Here is an 18823-nt window from a genome sequence, read left to right as displayed (position 1 = left end):
TCCTTATCTTAGCTAACTTCTAAGGAACACTTACCCAGTGCAGTAAGTCCTTCAGATATTGAGGTAAGAATATACATTAGCACATGAGGTTCTAAACTGGTAATGAAACTCATATGATCCTGCGTGAGACACTCTAAGAGCGGGTAGTAAGACTGACTTAGTTTTCGATATTGCTGGAAAACAAAAATAAAAACAAATTGATAGAAAGTAAGAAATAGTACGGGCTAATAAAATTATAGCATTAAAATTTAAAGCTGGCTGAAATATTAACAGGATTATAAAAATCCACAGAATGATGATGTAAGACGTCCCACTAATCGATTACATTAAAAGTTTTCTACAAAAAAATCAATCTGTGATGGGCTTCTATGATTATAGATTGCCATACAAATACATAAAGTATGCTTTAGTTTACAAAAATCCCTGAGTAACAAAACCATACTAACTTTTTTTTAGTCTACATCCCATCAACAGCCCAGTAAAACTGGCATAAAACGTTAGTCAGATCAAGGATTCTGGGACCAGTTGGACAGTTCAATGGCTAGTGCTTCCTCCTGTTATGCGGAAGACTTTTTAAACTAATCCCAGGTTGGCTGAACGCATCACAGAGATTACTGTTGTGTGCAATTATCGTGCAATTTGATCAGCATGAGCATATTCCTGTGCCCAATTACTTTAGTTGGGTTCTGTGTGGGCATAAATATCTATTTTAAGGGCATCATATTCACTCCTGGCATGACTGTCAGTCTTGGCTGCATGGGCACTCATCCTCATGCAAGTATACACCAGTATTTGACTGGGGGTGATTTTTCAAAAGGGCTCAGGCAAAAGTCTGAGTATTTAACACCTCTAACGATCTGATTAATCCCTCAACCCAGCGGATGACACTTCTGAATGAAAATGTTCTGAAAAAAAGTTCCATGATCCAACTTAAGGCTGAACATGCACTCAATTTGTTGTCTTTGAGAAGTGACAACTCCATTGCTATCAAGACCAGACATCCCAAAGAAAGTTTGGTTAAAATTTTAATGTTGTCTTATTGAAAGCACACAAGAATTATATAAATTCAGATTAATCTCAGCATGACTGATCAGATAGGGCCAAATACTGCCAAATACATGCAGGCAACCCCAATAAAGCCACTGGGTATACTTGGCCATAAAAAAAAGGCAGAATTGGCTTCTCTTTTTCCTAGAGATATTTTTGTGAACATTTTGAAATGCTACAATTTGATATAACAACTCAATCATACATGAAAATACTAGTATTCTGGATGTGACTATAAATATACTGAAGTAACTGGACTAAAAATATAAACGGCATTTGAGCTGTTCTAGATCCTGCTGTCTCATTATTACAATTTGAAGCCTGTGGTGGTATTATTTCATATTTCACACAAAGACTCCCAGGGTGAATAATTGCTTACAAGCAAGTCACTGTGGGATACTGAAAGCAGCATTTTGACAAAGGCCTGGAGTACATTGTCAAAGTGGTTGTCCCCATACAACTTGAAGACGCCAAAGCTGACATAATTTCCACATAAGGCAGATTTGAGTGCAGAATAGCAGATGGAAATGCCCTTGAGTTTCAGTGGATAAACCTGATCTTTTGACAGCGTCCCAAGGGACAGGATCTGATTACCTGTTTGGAAAAAAAAAAGAAGAGAATGAAACTGACATAAACAGTGGCAAATCTAGATAGCTCTGTCACTTAGCATTTTTGTTTCACTTTTAATCACTTTTTAAAAAATCATTGCCTACCTGGATAAGCTCTTGCTTTAGTAATTATAGTAAAAAACTATGTATCATGAATATATTTAAAAAGCCTCTGAGTAATTAAGAGTGAAAAAACCCCAACATAGGGATTCTCAGTTACCACTGTAGGCCAAGATCCTCAATGAGCACAGACCTTTCAACCTATGCACAGCCACGGCGCCGTAAGTGCAGTTCTCCATGGCAGATCTGACTGCAGAATCAGGGCTCGAACTGATAGATTTTCATACTGTAACTTAGCCTGGTTTTGATCCATTACCATGGTGGCCTCTTGGGATGGTTGTTTATGTACATACACATTAAACATACCACTCACACCAGATATGTCCATTACAAAACCAACTAATGTACCAATTCACAGATGTGAATGACACAGATAATGTCAGGATTTCTAATGGAAAAATATTACGGAACTGTAAATATTTAGTGTTGCTAGTACAAGAGAATAGTGATTTCTGGGCAATAACTCACAAACAATTCTTCTAATGCTATTTGTCTATCTACTGCCTATTTTTTCCATCTATGTGAGGATTTTTTTTTCTATTCATGAGTGGAAGAATTTTTTTATGTGCACCAAGACATGGGTGAATATGCACCACCAGGAGAAACAAAATACCTAGCTACGGGTGCTCTGCTAATCAGCTGCACACATTTGAATCTCTTCTTAGTGGCTGCACAAATGGCCAGCTTTTAGGGAACACTGTATATAACCCCCATTTTCATAGTATCCAAGCACCTCACTCACGATTGTAAGAAGTGAGGTATTATTCCCACTAACTGAGGCACAGGGACACTTACGGCTTGTCTATAAAACATGGAGAGAGCCCGATCGCTGGCAGGCAGGATTGAACCCGGGATCTCTGAAACCGAGTGCATGAGCCTGTACTGCATAAGCTAAAACTGCACGGCTCTTAGCCGCTTACAGCAGACTCAACAATCTCTAGGTGATTTAGGTGCCACTAGAGTACATGGCCCCACATAGCTAATCCTGATTAACTCCAGGTGTGCATGCTCTTATTCTGGAATAAGAGTATCTATGTGATTTGGAAAAGCACTTTTATTCTAGCACAAATACCTTCCTCACTGAACAAGCTCTTCTCACAGCAGTGTAGCTGCTAATTAGTGCTGCTAAGCTTAGCACTGATTTTCTGTTACTGTTATTCCACTCACCTTAAGCAATCCTTCAGGAAAAAATACATAAACCACAATACAAGGGACAGTACTTAATATCATATATAACAAAGGGTGATTGTAAGGGGGCTTTTACCCATCCTTCCGTTCTGCTGAGCATCTGAAAACACTGTACTTGCATTAATTTTGTTCTCATAATTAATTCTGAATGCAAGGTTTATCACTTTAATTGTTAAGTACATGATCTGCATCTGTAATTGGGTATTTAAACCAAACAAGTGGCTGGGTGTGACCCTAAATCTACTGGTGGTATGAAAATTATGTGTGTAGGTTTGGTGTGAGGCCTGAGATCTAGGCAATAGTAATCAAGACCTTGTTAATATGAAACAAAGCTGATTTTATAGCTACTGGAGGTCTTTTCAGTGTCTGCTATCTACACAAAGCTAGGACAGCACACACATGCAGCCAAACAGTTATCAACATTCAATCAAGGAAGACATCTTTCATGACACCATATCAGTAACATCTGAACACTAATATTCTTGAACATTTTCTATTTAATTGAAAACAAGGCACATAAGTCTCTTGGATGCTAAAGTAAATTTGAAGAGACAATTACATTGACATTACATCTTTTCTTGAACTAACCCTGTTGGAGACAGAGACAAGTTTTTGAGAAGCTTCTTCAGATCTTGTCTTTAAAATCCTGGGACAAACACGCTTACAATAACACTGCATGAAGTAAAATTGTACTATTATAGTGAAAAGAAGAAAAATAGGAGGGTACTTTCCACAGGTTGCATCAGCAATGAAAAGTGACTAATGGTTCTCCAAGCAACAATATGCTCAAGGCAAAGATGTTCAAAAATTGGGTGTCTAAAGTTTTCATACGAGACAAAAACTAGATGCTGGAATTTGAGACAGTCTATAATGGATAACTGTATATTTTAGCACTCTCCTTTACCAACAGGTGTCACTGTGAATGCCAATACTAAGCCACAAAAGTAGGAAATAGAGAAATAATGCCTGAGCATAAAAAACAATCAATTTTTAAACAGGGCAGTAGAGTAAAAAAAAAAAAAAAATCTAATAATACATATACAGCAAGGAACAATTTAACCAAAATTTTTAAAAGAAATGTTATTTTATTAAGTTGCCAGGACTGAATGGATTACAACACTATGCATTGAAATACATGTTCTAGAAGCAATTTAAAGCTCATTAGAAATAATTGTCTTTGGCTACTAGAAAATGTGGCAAAATTTAATCCTCATCCAAATGTTACCTAGGCTCTGAGAACAGGAAATTGTTTTGTGCTACTGTGGCTAACCTCAACGTTGACCCTGTACAGTAACTGCTAGAACAGCTGAAAGCTGAAGCAAAATTAAAAACTTATATCAAAGTATATCATGACAGAATGTAGATAAATAAAAACGGCATATTGAAAGTATTATTTTTATGTCAGTCTCTTATAACAGAGAGGTAGAGGGTGTTACTAAAAATGTAAAGAAACCACAAAACAAAGGAATGGATACTCCCACAATGCACTGGAACACAGCTTTTCTTCAGCTGGGAACCTAAGAACATATTATAAGGAGATTTAGAGTTTATCCACACAGGGACATCCAGGAAAGTTAATCCAAATTAACAAAAATTGCGATTCTACAGTGGATTAGTTAAAACAAATGACAATGTGAATTCAGATAAAGTGAATTAAGGCCACTTCAATTCTGAGCAACAGCATTCACACAGGAATTTAATGAGGTTTAACTAATATATTACAAATTCACATCTTTAATTAATTTGGATTAACTTTCCTGGATGTTTCTATGTAGACAAGCCCTAAAAACCAGTATATAGAACTATAAGTAAATTCAGTTACTATATTGCTAAGAATGGTGGACTACACTGTCCCCAAATCCTGTCGATTTTTCCTTTGATAGTAATTTTTAAAATTATTTGTATCCTTGAGGATTTTTATCATTCAGACAAACTGGTGGTAAGGGATACAACACAGATCTTTTGACATACTACTATGAAGTCCTAAAATGAGAGTTTACCTCTCAAGCAGGAGCCTAAGACAAGTCAAAATGAATGTCGTTTTTCTCCCCGCACAACTTCAGTGATTACATTCGATCACAAAGACTATTTAAACTAAGTTGACATTGCCACACTACTCCCGTCAATGACAAGGTACTGTAAGGAAGATTTTAGTCACTGGCGTCATGGCATTTATAGCACAGCAACTTTTAAACAGGCTTAACGGCAGGTTTCCATTTATTTAGGGTCTGACTTTCAGAAGCGCTGGACACCCACAATTCCAGTTAAAGACAATGTAGGATTGAAGATACTCTGTAACTCTGAAAGTTAAGCCCTTAGGCGTTTATACCATACGCTTCATTGCAATCTATAAAATATCCCTATATGCCAGTCGGCCATCACATAGGACACTACAGAGAATGCTCCACTTAAACAGTCAAGTGGAGAGAAGAGATATATAAATCTGCAAACACGCTCCCTTGTTTCCTTTAACACATAATTTTTATAGAACACAGAAATACACAACGTGGCATATGTGTGTGTATGCACAGTAAGGAGTCCATAAACATGCCAATCCACCTAAAATGCAAGTTGTAAGCAGAAAGAAATGTACGGTCCTCACAAATGAATGTTCAGAAAAGTCACTCATATTTAAGAAATAGTACAGGAGTGAAAGTGCATTTCCAGACAGCAAATGCACGCTTTACGTAACAGTACTGTAGGAGACACAGGTCCCGAGGCAATAGTTTTTCACTGCCTTAAAAAGGTCACGTTTTCTCAGAGAGTCAGTGTTCACATTTAGAAAAGGGAAAGAATCCCATCCTGTCACAGACAGTTTTGATCGGGGAGTTCCAGACTGAGGGCACCAAACAATAATCACCAGTGCAGTGCACTTAGGTATTGGTGAGAAAAGCAGACTGGGCATCAGATGACCACAGCTGCTGTTGTGCATTGCAGGATGGACCAGACAGAGAGACAGCTTGGACCAAGGTTTTGAATTGATTTATAGATCAAGAGGATCCTCAGTGTAACTGAGCCATAATCTGGAGTTCTCTTGTTGTTAGTTTGGTGCCAGTCAGAATTCTAAAAGCAGAAATTTTACCAACTGGATATAGATACGTCCCTATGTGTGAGGTATCATTATCCAAGGGGAATAGAGAAAAAGCCTACATTAAAATCATCCCTCATTTCATCTACAGATATAAATCACAATACAATTAAGTTGTATTCCCACATTTATACAAAAAATATAAGTAACCGTGTTGCCAATTTCTGCAATTTTATCATTAGTTTTGTGTTGTATGATGTTTTTCTTAAAGTCCACTTCATAAAATCCTGGGCTGTGTCTACACTGGGCCACTTATTCCGGAAAATCAGCCGCTTTTCCGGAATAAGCTGCGAGCTGTCTACACTGGCCCTTGAATTTCCGGAAAAGCAACGATGCTCTACTGTACAAAATCAGCCGCTATTCCGGAAAAACTATTCTGCTCCCGCTCGGGCATAAGTCCTTATTCTGGAACACTGTTCCGGAAAAGGGCCAGTGAGGACAGCCCAGTAGTCTTTTCCAGAAAAAAGCCCCAATCACGAAAATGGCGATCGGGGCTCTTTTCCGGAAAAGCGCGTCTACATTGGCCACAGACGCTTTTCCGGAAAAGCAGCCTGCCAATGTAGATGCTTCTTTTCCGGAAAAACTGAAAACGGAATAGTATTCCGTTTTAAGCATTTCCAGAAATTCATGCCAGTGTAGACACAGCCCTGTTGTTATATGAGACTCTCAACTTTTGTTTTAAAAAACATGTTGATTATACAGTAATCCTTCAAAGGACACCACAAGGATTTAGATACTCCAATTAGCCAGAAATTCTTTCATAATAATGTGTATAGTGCTTATCCATTCAAATGACTGTACAGACATGAGCAAATTAACTCTCTCCTCTCCTGAAGTAGTATCCTTATTTTACAGACTGGGAAACTCACTGAAAGGTGGTCTGGACTGGCCATGATCCTCCTGTGAGTCCATGCTCAAGCTAGGATAAGAACCCAGGAGCTCTGGATCCCCAACTCTTTATTTATTCCTTTAGAGAATACCACTTGCCCCCTTCCACTGATCAAAAGTGAACCCCTACCTGTTGAAGAAATGTCAGGTGAATGTAGTCAACTATAGTTTAGCTACTTTGATAGAGAGCCTCCATTTAATTTTTAAAACTAAATTAAAAGTGCTCTTACCATAGTCTTGTTGCCATAACAAGTCAGTACTGGCCAATATATGAGATTCCAGAATATTTCCGAATACTTAAAGTGTCAGACATTGTGTAGATGTGATTGGTGGTAAATGGGGGTATTTTAATAGCAATGATTGTAAGTCAATATAGTCTCTTGAAATAGCTTTATTGCTCATTATTACCAAAGAAATCAGAGAAATACCAATTTGTATCGGCAAATTCATGTAACTCAGACACTGGAATGTTTCACTCCAGTAGGACGATTCAAACATTTTCAAACATGTTAGGAAAAACTGGGCTGCCCTTATACATGCCCAAAATCTTGTCAGTCTCTCTTTGCATAGGATGACACACATCTACTTTAACATAGTGATAGAAATGTAGCATCATTTTCAAAAGGAGGCACGAAATCAAAAAGGAGAAAGAAGGGTTACATATCCTATAGTAACTGTGGTTTGCAAAGATGTGCTGTCAACATAGATTATCCCTATCACTCAAACAAGAAAAGGAAAGTTGACAATTTCCCAATCTGTCACAGTCAGGCTTTGGAAAGATCATTATTGCCCTCCAAGACCCTTTCAATGCTGCTAAGGATTATATGGACACATTAAAAAGTACAAAGCAACGTGGACGCTGTGATGCTGGCAGAGAAGGTGCCAGATCATGCCAAAATTCCCCTGGGCACTGACAGAAATAGAGGTGGAACCAGTGCGGCTCACCAATGTGTTAGTATTGCTAGACTAGGTACCAGAATGATAAGAATGTGGTTTAGTGATTAGACTTTATTGAATGCTTGCGGGTTGCTGCGTACATGAGTCTTACTTATAACATCCATAAGGAGTTTCTATTACTTCTGAAATTTTATCTACTGTGTAGATATGTTTATCTGCCTTAACCTTGCAAATAATTTTCTTATTTCCTTTTCCTAGTTAATAAATCTTTGGATAGTTCATTATAGGTTGGCTGCAAGCATTGTCTTCGGTATGAGATCTAAAGTGCAATTGACATGGGGTACACATTTTGGAGTACCCAAGGATACTCTCTGTGACTCTGTGTTAAGGCTGTTATAGTGCCCGAGGAGTACTTGATAATTAGTTGGTACACAAGTCACAACCAATTTGGGGTTTGGGCCTTGGTTCTTACCAATCTGCTCTGAGGTCAGTACTCACGGTGTTGAGTTCTGCAAGACAGCTTGACAAACAAATACTATGGTACTTGGAACTGTCAGAATTAATGGAAATAGTCAAATCAATCTTAAAATATATTATTTATGGCAGATTCACAGCCAGGAAGGACACTGATAATCTAAAAATCTGACCTACTATATAACAGGCCATAGAATCAGAAGAGACTTTGTCTCATCTTCCTTCATAGCATCTGCAGGAATAGGGGGAAGTAACTGTCCTAGTGGGGGTCCCAGTAATCTGCTTAGTTTTACATCTTAAATCTGGTACTGCCCTAGGCACCACTCATGTCTAGCCAAACCCAGAAGATGTCCAATTACTCCTGGCAACAGCTGATAATATCCTGGGGGACTGAGTATTTACTGGGCTTCCCGGGTGCACCATAAAAAATGCTTGGGGTAGCAGTCAGCAAGTGAAGCTTTTTCAGAATGTGGAAAAAATTACCATCATTTATGAATGGAACAGGGTGAGATCCAGTAAAGATGGCATAGATGATGAAGGCAACAGTTACTTATAAGGCATATGCCGACTGATGAGTGATCAATGAAGAGTTGAAAAAAAAAAAGGACAGTAAAAATTGATTGAGGCAGGAAAAAATGGACAGGAGGATAGCAAGGGTATCCAGGAAGAATGAGTCAACTTGGCTTAAGGCAGCAACATAACTATCTATCTTTTTGGTCATCAAGAGGAAGTACATAGCAATTAAATCTAAATTAAATGCATAGCTAATAGTATTTAGAATGCTTAAAAGTTTACCAGTTTTTATCTTTTCCTGAGCTGAACTGTTTTTTATTTTGTGTAATCAAGCTCATAAATTTAGTTGAGAACAGGTTGAAAAAAAAACGTGGCAGCACACTAACTGATGTAGCTGAAAATAAAATGGGGGAGATGAGTTTATTAGAAATAAGATTTACTTGGAATCATTTTTCCTTCCCTAAATAAGTGCTTTCTGCAGTCTGCATATCCTGACTGCTTCCATGCGCTACAAATCAAATGTGTAATTACATCTAAGTATCTTTTAACAAGAAGCCATGGAACACATAACAATGCCAGCCCTAGAACGTATCTGCAAGTGCAATGAACACTAATTTAAAAACATCAGTTGTTTCCTTAAAAAAAGAATGGGATTTGTATGGTCTTTCCTTCAAATAAACTGGCATTACAGACAGTTGGTGACAAAATGGGGAGCGAGGAAATGAGAATCTAAGACAAGGACGGAATTCTAATATAGATGATGTCAGAGAATTATTTCAATTGTGTGCATGTGTGGAGCTGGAATGATGGCAATTTGCAAATTTTATAAATAGTGCTCCAGGGGCAAGTAGTTATGGGCCCATTATGTTTTGGAATTGCTGGAGTTCATTCTGGATACATGCAGTCACCCTAATTTATCAACCTGTAGCATTTCTTTTGTTCATGAATAGGCAGTTGAAAGGAGGTCCCATTCTTCAGAAAGCCACCTTCAGCAGACTGTTCTTTAGGGATCACTTGCGACTATCTGAGAAGATTCTGCAGAGGTGATCCGCCAGCTGATTCTGAGACCCGGTAAGGGAACTGTTACAAACATGATATTGTTTTTGCTTATTGATATTGTACATCACAGCAGTATTGGTCATGAGAGCATGTGCCATTGCTCCCTGGGTGTCATCGAGAAAGCCCTGACACATGTTACAGGTTGCCTGAAGCGCCAATACACTGATATGACAGGATGCTCCCTGTTTTGTCCACAATTCCTGAATTGTTAACAATCCCACATACATATCTCATCTTATTGAAGAGGAATCAGTGATCAATATTCTAGTGGGTGTGTGACAGATAAAGTGAATCCACTGACACTTTCTGAATTGTCCACCACTGCAGATTCAGTATTTCCGGAAGTGATCACACAGGAATGTGTACTGAGTTGTAACTCGAATACTGGACTAGTCTCAACCATTGCTGGAGTGGGTAGGATGTGATCGGAGGTCTAGACACAGATGCTGAATTTTATGGAATTGTTCATGCAGGAGAAAGACACCTTGGTGTGTTTACTAGCTTGAGTTATTAGAAAATGTGATGATACCTGTACTCCAAGGGTAGTGTTAATTTTCTTTCATATTAAATATCGTAAGTATTGCACCTTGTTAACTATCCCTTGTTTTAATATATTTTCTTCCACACCTACGGTCTTTTAAAAAATTATATATTATATCTGTTATATCTCAATATTGATGTTCTTTCTCTCTCTCTCTCTCCCTCTCAATATTGGTGTTGCACATAAGACATTTCAAGCCACCCAAAAGAAAATTCAACATGCCCAAGGATAGAAAACATTAGAGGGAACACTGGTCTTCACTAGACCCGCTAAATCAAATCCTGGAAGGTTGACTGCAGCAGCATCCAGCTTCTGCATAGCATAGACATGGCCTGAGTGTAACTGAACTCCTCAGAGATGTAGCAAAGCATATTGCATAATGTGCTGATGTTGGCCATAGCACTTCAGACGCCTGTTAACTATTCCATAAATACATCAAGCCTCAAGAAAATGAAAATAATGGGGCTTTTACCCCAAAAAACAGTCAAAGAATTATAGTGCAAAGAAAAAATTAACAGATACCTACCATAAGTGCAAATCATTTTACTAGCTTCTCTGAAGAGAAGAATTCCATTAGGAGATGATACATCAAAATTTAAACGCTGTGACCTAAAAAAATAACATATTGTCACATTGGGAAAAAATTAACAACATGCTTATTACTAAAAACAAATAAAAAATTAGTGGGAGTGATGCTGAAAGGAATCTGGGGGTTATAGTGGATCACAAAGGGTACTTCTATGCAGCAGGGCAAAACTTGAATTATGATACGCAACTTGAGCTACGTCAATTGCATAGCTGAAGTCAAAATATCTTAATTCAGCTTTTGGCACTGTCTACACAGCAGGAAGTTGAAGGAAGAAGCCTCTTCCTTTGACTTCCCTTACTCCTTGTGAAATGAGGGTTACAGGAATCAGAGTAAGAAGTCCTCCAGCTCGACATGATTTTGAAATAATGGCTTGCAGTGTAGACACGCTCTTTGTTACAGGCTGTCCCTGCTATCAGTCCAAGGTACATTCCAAAAAACTTGGACATATAGCAAAACAACTTAAAGTGGGGAATTTTTTTCACAGAGCTGACTTCCATTTGTGCAAATTGGGTTTTTTTTGCACAACTTAAGAGCGGGGAATGGGAGAACTTACTACGCATCTGTTCCTACAAGTGCCAATGACTTTAGTGTGGAACAGTTCTATACCGGGGCGACTTATATTTCAGAGTAACATCTGTTATTCTGAAATAATGCTGCTATGTAGAAGTAATCAAACTGAATGAGTCAAGAACGTGATGCAGTTGTGAAAAAGGCTAATATCACACTTAAGAATATTGTATGTAAGATCCGGGAGGTAACTGCTCTACTTGGTCCAGGTTAGGCCTCAGGTAGACTACTGTGCACAATTCTGGGTTCAACACTTTAGGAAAGATGTGGATAAACTGTAGAGTCCCGAGAAAAGCAAAACTAATGAAAATAGGTTTAGGAAACCAGACCTATGAGGAAAGGTTAAAAAAAATCTGGGTGTGATTAATGAAAAAAAACAAACTGAGAGAAAAAAACAAACCTGAGAGGTGACTTGGTAATAGTGTTCAAATATGTTAAGGGCTGTTTCAAAGAGGACACTGGTCTCAACAGCTGGACAAACACCCGTCAAGGACGGTGTAGGGTTACTTGGCCTGTCTCAGAACAGGGGGCTGGACTTAATGATTTCTCAACACTACTGGGTTTATAATGGTGCCAAAGGTGCGATGGTGCTGGGCCCAGACAAAGCAGGCTCACCTTCTGTTGCAGCTCAGCAACTGTAGCGAAGGCTCTCCTCTCGGTCCCTCCTCTGTGCTCCTCTCCAGGGCAGGGCTTCTTCTCACCCCCTCCTCCACCTCCATCTATAACAGCTTCTCTCCTCTCTCTGCTTGCCGGCTAAGGGCTCCTCCTCTATCCATCCCTACCCTCCAACACCTCACTGGCATGCAGACAGCTTGTTGGACAGGGGAGGGAGCTCAGAGAGGAAGAGCCCTCAGCCACAGCTGCTCCAGTCCTCCGGGTGACCCACGTCGGTGACTGACAGATGGCCCATAGTCGCTTTGGGCTTACGTGTGGTCAGGAAGCCCGAAGTCTCAGACCAGAGCAGAGTGGAGTCCCTGTTGCCTCTCAGCTCTGAGGCTGTGGTAGCAGAGGGGGCAGCAGGGCCCTGAGCCACTCACAGGAAGGAGGGGGAGCACGGATTTCAGGGGGTCCCCACCCAGGCACAATGTGCTGGCAATGGGGATATCCCTGTGCTGCCATGTCTGGGCTAGGGACACTGTCAGCTGATTCCAGATTCCAACCTAGCTGGGCAGCACAGCAATCATGGCCTGCCCATTAGCTCCTCTCCTCCACCCCTTGCCCCCACTGGCTTCCCAGCTCCACCCCTCCTTCCTTAAAGCTTTGCCCTCCCACTTTAAAAAATGATGAATCCTTCCCCTCCCAGCTTTTCTGGACTCCCTGTTGCCAGGTATCTTGTTTTCAATCATAAACTCCAAGAGAAAAGGGGTCCTGGCAATGTCTGGTTAGCGGTGCTGTCTGGAAACTAAACGTCCCACTACAGGAATAAACTGCAATTAGCCTATTTCTGCCCCCGAGGGTGGGAAGCTGCCACTGGAGGAGGGACAGTCCAGGGAGAGTGAGGGAAAGTGAACTGGCTAGGACCAGAAAGAAAGGCATTAGCTCTGTGTTGGTGGGGGCAGAGGAGGGGGAGAAGGGAAAGGATCCTGATTGTCTCATTCCCATCCCTGCTGTTCTTACCCTGAGCCCCTTCCTCACTCCAGAGATTGCTCCTGGCCCCCACCCCACTGTGCACTCACCCCAGAACCTGCTTCACTCCAGTTGTGGATCAATTCCCCACATGCTCTTGCCCTTGGCCTCTACCTTGTTTCAGGTAAGTAATTTGCATATTATATAGCAAGAATTAATGTGAATAACTTACTCAGCCAAACCATTGCAGGCAGCTATTGTTAATAAAAACCCGAATAGCTACATGATGTCTCAAAGACAACTTCTGTGTACATCTCCTTTTTTTTTTTTAAACTATCATTCCCCAGGGAGGCCCACAAATATGTTTGGTAGCGGGCCCACATAAAGCTAATCCAGTTCTGCTTTTCAAGGTCTCTACCATTCCTACATTTCTATAATTCTAATAATAATAATAATAAGCTTTTCCAGTTCCAAGTGAGCAGCTCTGACCTATTTGCAGTTCAGAGGAATGCTACAAAATCTTCTTTACGCAAACAACTAGTTTATACTCTTACCTTAGCTACTATATCCCAACAGCTCATTTTATCAGTTAATCCCCATTAGGAATTCAATGATATAAATGCATTCTCTACACGGTGAGGAAATATGCTCTCATAGGGGTGTGATTTCCAAAGTGCACTGCTGTGTTGCACATTAATTGATCGACACAGACTGCACTAGTGTGCACTGAAGTGTTAAAGAACACGACGGAAGCTTTAGTGCACACTCGCATGGTCTACAAGGACCAATTAATGCTAAACATATTTGCACGCTTTTGAAATTACACCCCCATAAGCAGGCATTACCCTATCTTGAGAAGCCTCAAATGTAAGCCAGATGCGACAGTGCTGTCCATGATGTGCATTTACACACGCTTATGCAGGTGTTCAGACCCGAGAGATCACACTCCCAACCAGTGTCACCTCTGCTTGTGCTGGTACACTATCTCCACAGGCCAGAAACTGCCACTGTCAACTCAGTATGGATACAAGCGCTGGGAGGGCAAGCAAAATTTCCACCAGTGTATTGACCTGGGAGAACCCCTGGGGGAAAGGCTGCTTTAAGATAAAATATTCAAAACCCCAAGACTAAACCTCATTTTCAGAAGTGGCTTAGCACTTAGGAACCTAAGTCTAACTGTAAGTCAACAAGAGCCTATAAATCACTTATTAAAATGAGAGTAGGGTCTTGTGATCTACTTCACTTTGGAACGAGAACAGCTCACAGGGCACTGGGAACTTTCAGTGCATGGTAGCAGGATCCATGTAGACAGCTAGTGGACATCAGCTGTGTGCTAGATTTAAATCTCAATTTGCTGTGCACTAACTATTCATCTACACAACCCTTAGGATCCCAAGTCACATACACCAATTATACTGTTAATCTCTATTAGGAACTGCAGCCTTTGGCTTTTGTTTAATCTTATTAGTGTTCTTAGAAGTTATTTCTTAACTATTGCATTTCTGAAATAAGCTAGAGCACTGTTAAATTGTCTATAGTGTTTAATCACTGTCAGGTATCAGGGATTAAACTTTTTAAAGTATTTTATTACACTATTACCATAAGGAAAAGAGGAACTAAAAATGGGTAATGTCACACTGAGCCAATCCACACATGCAAAAGAACTGAGAACTGAGGTCTGTGTTGACACACAGGGCGTAAACTCAAGTGATACTAACTTTTTGCTGGGAGCAGAGTTGAGCTTTGTAGAACCAGTGGCCTATTTACTAAGTTAAACGGTTTTGTTTTAAAGTGTTTTCTTTTAAAGATGAACTTGCAAGGGAGAAAGAGAAGGTAAGGAAAGCACAGATTTCTCTGATGAATGCCTCTCATCTACACAGGCGACCGGGGCTCCAGCAGCAGAGTGTTTTTGCAGAAAAGCATCCTGCCAATCTAGATGTGCTTTTCCGAAAATGCTTTTAACGGAAAACTTTTCCGTTAAAAGCACTTTTGGAAAATCATGCCAGTGTAGACGTAGCCCTACACTGAAATTAAACAGCCACAGGCCCATATGCCTGAGACAGCTGGCTTGGGCCAGCCACAGATTTTTAACCGGAGTGTAGATGTTTACTCTGAAACACATGCAATCCAAGGTATTTACTTCAGATGAGAAACTCATTCTGGGATCTCTTCTGTGAGTCAGCAAGTGTTGTGAAGATTTCAGAGAGAGAGAAAAATGACATAAAGGTTCGTCAGTGTGATGGGGCTGCCCTACCCTGGCCCTTCAGGGGTTAAATCCAGCCCTGGGAGAGGGCTGGGGCTGTGGAGTAGGCAGCTGTGGCAGATATTAGCCAATCAGGGCCCAGCTGAGGGCAGTATAAATAAAGGCTCCTGAAAGGGAGGAAAGTTTCTGACTCACACTTGCTCCAGCTGGGGAGCAGGAGGGACCTGGCTGCCAGGGCAGCTAGAGCCTTCCTGAGACAAAGCAGGGCTGGGGAGCTCTGGCCAGGCAAACTCCCAGGCTGAGGCCTTGTTCTCGAGGCCTGAGGCTGCAGAGCAGAAGGCAGCAGGTCCACACCCCTTGTCAATGCTGAGGAGCCATGTCAGGGTGCAGTTTGCCCCTGAGGTAAGGGGCTAGATGATGCCTGGCAGTGGGTCACTGAGGCAAGGTGGGCATAGGGAGGTGAAGGGTCCCTGAGGGGCGGGCCTCCAGAGTGTGGGGCCCAGCAGCAGGGCAGTATGCCGAGGGAAGGGCACTGCAGTCTGGGAGGGATGTGGGTCCAACACAAAGGGGTGGAGGGAAAAAAAACCCATAACAGCAGGCAAGACACTGGCCAAAGGGGGGCGCTCCAGGGCTGAAATACGCTATTTCCCAAGCAACCAGCAGGAGGTGCCATGCTGGTGAATCACACCTTGCTACAGTCAGAAAGACTGTTGTACTAGATACCTTCCTCCCCTGTCTAAATAGGGGAAGCATTCAGTACGCAAATGTATGTGGTCCCTGTTTTCTTCTTTAAAGGGGAACTGTAATACTAAGTTACAAATGTTTAACAGCAGAAAGCACCTTTGGTGCTACTTCGAAGTTGCAGGGGACACACGACAAAGTAGACAGAGAGCTCCATTAAAAAGTGAACATTTAACTATGGTTCCCATGTCTGAGCATCTGAGACACAGCTGAGTTATTTCAATCTATTTTGAATACTAAATAAATGCGGTGTTTGAGATACTCCTATACTGCAGGAATCTAAGGCCTGGGGCTGGATGCAGCCCCTCGGTTGCCTGGATCCAGCCCCTGAGGCTTAGGGCTCCCCTCTGCCCCCCAGCATTGGAAAGCCCATGCTGGAGCTCCAGCCCCCCACTGCGCGGCTGGGGTGCACAAAATCTACTAGCTTTAGCCCCTCTAGGCTCTGGTGTGGGAAGGAAATGTGAGGAGTGTCTTTCGTCTTCTCAGTGGGGGGCCATGTCAGTGAGGGTTTGTTTTTCTTGCTTCTCACTTGTGCACATTCCCCACCTGATTTTTCTTGTCATGGCCCTGACCCAATAAAGGTCCCTCGCCTTTGCTATACTCCGTCTTTAATATTGACTTTTTAATGGTTACCATTGTAGCAAATCAAAACAAGGACATGGTCAGAGCTGTGGTCTTTCTAGTTATTGTTCCATAGCACAGTCCAAAAGACAGGGTAGGCCCACTGCTCAGAGAGGAGGGAGAAACAGTAACAGGAAACTTGGAAATGGCAGAGGTGCTTGATGGCTTCTTTGTTTCGGTCTTCACCAAGACGTCTGATGATGAAGGAATGACTAACATAGTGAATGCTAGTGGGAATAGGTCAGTACAGACCAGTCAGTTTAACTTCTGTGCCAGGAAAGATAATGGAGCAAGTAATTAAGGAATTCATCTGCAAATATCTGGAAGATAATAAGGTGATAGGTAACAGCCAGCATGGATTTGTAAAGAACAAATCATGCCAAACCAATCTGACAGCTTTCTGTCATAGGATAACGAGTCTTGTGGATAAGGGAGAAGCGGTGGATGTGGTATACCTACACTTTAGTAAGGACCGGATACAGTCTCGCCTGATCACCTTATCAATACAATTTAGTTGGGGCTACTGTAAGGTGGGTGTATAATTGGCTGCATAACCAGTCTCAGAGAGTAGTTATTAACAGTTCACAATCCTGCTGGAAGGGCATAACAAGTTGGGTTCCGCAGGATTCTGTTTTGGGACCGGTTCTGTTCCATATCTTCATCAACGATTTAGATATTGACATAGAGAGTATGCTTATTAAGTTTGCAGATGATACTAAGCTGGGAGGGGTTTCAACTGCTTTAGAGGATAGGCTCATAATTCAGAATGATCTGGACAAACTGGAGAAATGGTCTGAGGTAAATAAGATGAAGTTTATTATGGACAAATGCAAAATACTCCACTTAGGAAGGAACAATCCATTTCACACATACAGAATGGCAAGCGACTGTCTAGAAAGGAGTACTGCAGAAAGGGATCTAGGGGTTATAGTGAACCAAAAGCTAAATAGGAGTCAACAGTGTGATGCTGTTGCAAAAGCAGCAAACATGATTCTGAGATGTATTAAAAGGAGTGTTATGAGCAAGACACGAGAAGTCATTCTTCCGCTCTACTCTGTGCTGATTAGTTGGAGTATTGTGTCCAGGCCTGGGCACTACATTTGAAGAAAGAGGTGGAGAAACTGCAGAAGGTCCAGAGAAGAGCAACAAGAATGATTAAAGGTCTAGAGAACATGACTTATGAAGGAAGACTGAAAGAATTGGGCTTGTTTAATTTGGAAAGGAGGACACTGAGAGGAGGCATGATAGAGGTTTTCAGGTATCTAAAAGGGTGGCACAAGAAGGAGGGAGAAAAATTCTTCTCCTTGGCCTCTGATAATAGGACAAGAAACAATGGACTTTAACTGCAGCAAGGGAGGTTTAGGCTGGACATTAGGAAAAACTTCCTGTCAGGGTGGTTAAACACTGGAATAAGTTGCCTAGGGAGGCTGTGGAATCTCCATCTCTGGAGATATTTAGGAGTAGGTTGGATAGACATCTATCCGGGATGGTCTAGACGGTGCTGGAACCTGCTGTGAGGGCAAGGGACTGGACTCGATCCCCCGAGGTCCCTTCCAGTTCTAGCATTCTATGATTCTGTGACATTCGTGAGAAAGTTAAGAAAGTCACAGTACGACAGCAATGGAGGCATGATATAAACATGGAGACAAAGTCTTGCAAACTACAATGCCATTTATTGCGTATCCAGCTCTCACATGCTCGTTACCTGTTTTGGAGGAGCTCCGCCATAAGCTTCAAAATAGGAGTTGTGCATGCTGCTTCACGATACCACAGCTCAACAGCTCTTTGTAGAATGGGAAGATATGAAGGGTATCTTTCACAAAATGAGTTAAAGACTGTAAGTGCCAAAGATTAATACTGTTAAGAATACCTTTACCTCAGCCCCGCTATGCATGGCTAAGTTGGGGGGGGGGGAGGGGAGAGGGTACAGAACTATTCCAGTTTACTCTAGCTGAGGCGGTGGACTCTCATGTCCAGCTTTTGGCAGTACCTGAAAGAATAAATCACTTGGAAATTCAAATAATTGCAAAATAGGCAAACTATACACACCTGGCAAAATTTCAGGCAAAGGAGAGCGTTTTGTGTGTGTTTTGAAAATGAATCTCTGGTCTCT

At 41.3% G+C, this 18823-nt stretch overlaps 1 protein-coding gene across 2 annotated transcripts in view; it reads right to left on the bottom strand.

Moving 5' to 3' along the window:
- Positions 1 to 18823, bottom strand: part of RANBP17 (RAN binding protein 17) — a 227169-nt gene that overhangs the window by 42429 nt on the left and 165917 nt on the right. For both annotated transcript variants that reach the window (XM_089769552.1, XM_025181074.3), the window contains 4 exons: positions 18416 to 18523; positions 10950 to 11032; positions 1427 to 1641; positions 35 to 173 (listed from right to left, as the gene is read on the bottom strand). In XM_089769552.1, the coding sequence (XP_089625678.1) occupies positions 35 to 173; positions 1427 to 1641; positions 10950 to 11032; positions 18416 to 18523 (545 nt within the window). The remainder of the gene's footprint in view (positions 1 to 34; positions 174 to 1426; positions 1642 to 10949; positions 11033 to 18415; positions 18524 to 18823) is intronic.

This window comes from Pelodiscus sinensis, chromosome 16, assembly GCF_052426305.1.
Source record: "Pelodiscus sinensis isolate ZL-2025 chromosome 16, ASM5242630v1, whole genome shotgun sequence".
Lineage (NCBI taxonomy): Eukaryota > Metazoa > Chordata > Testudines > Trionychidae > Pelodiscus > Pelodiscus sinensis.
Note: the sequence above shows the minus strand (reverse complement) of the source record. Positions and strands in the feature narration are given on the sequence as shown.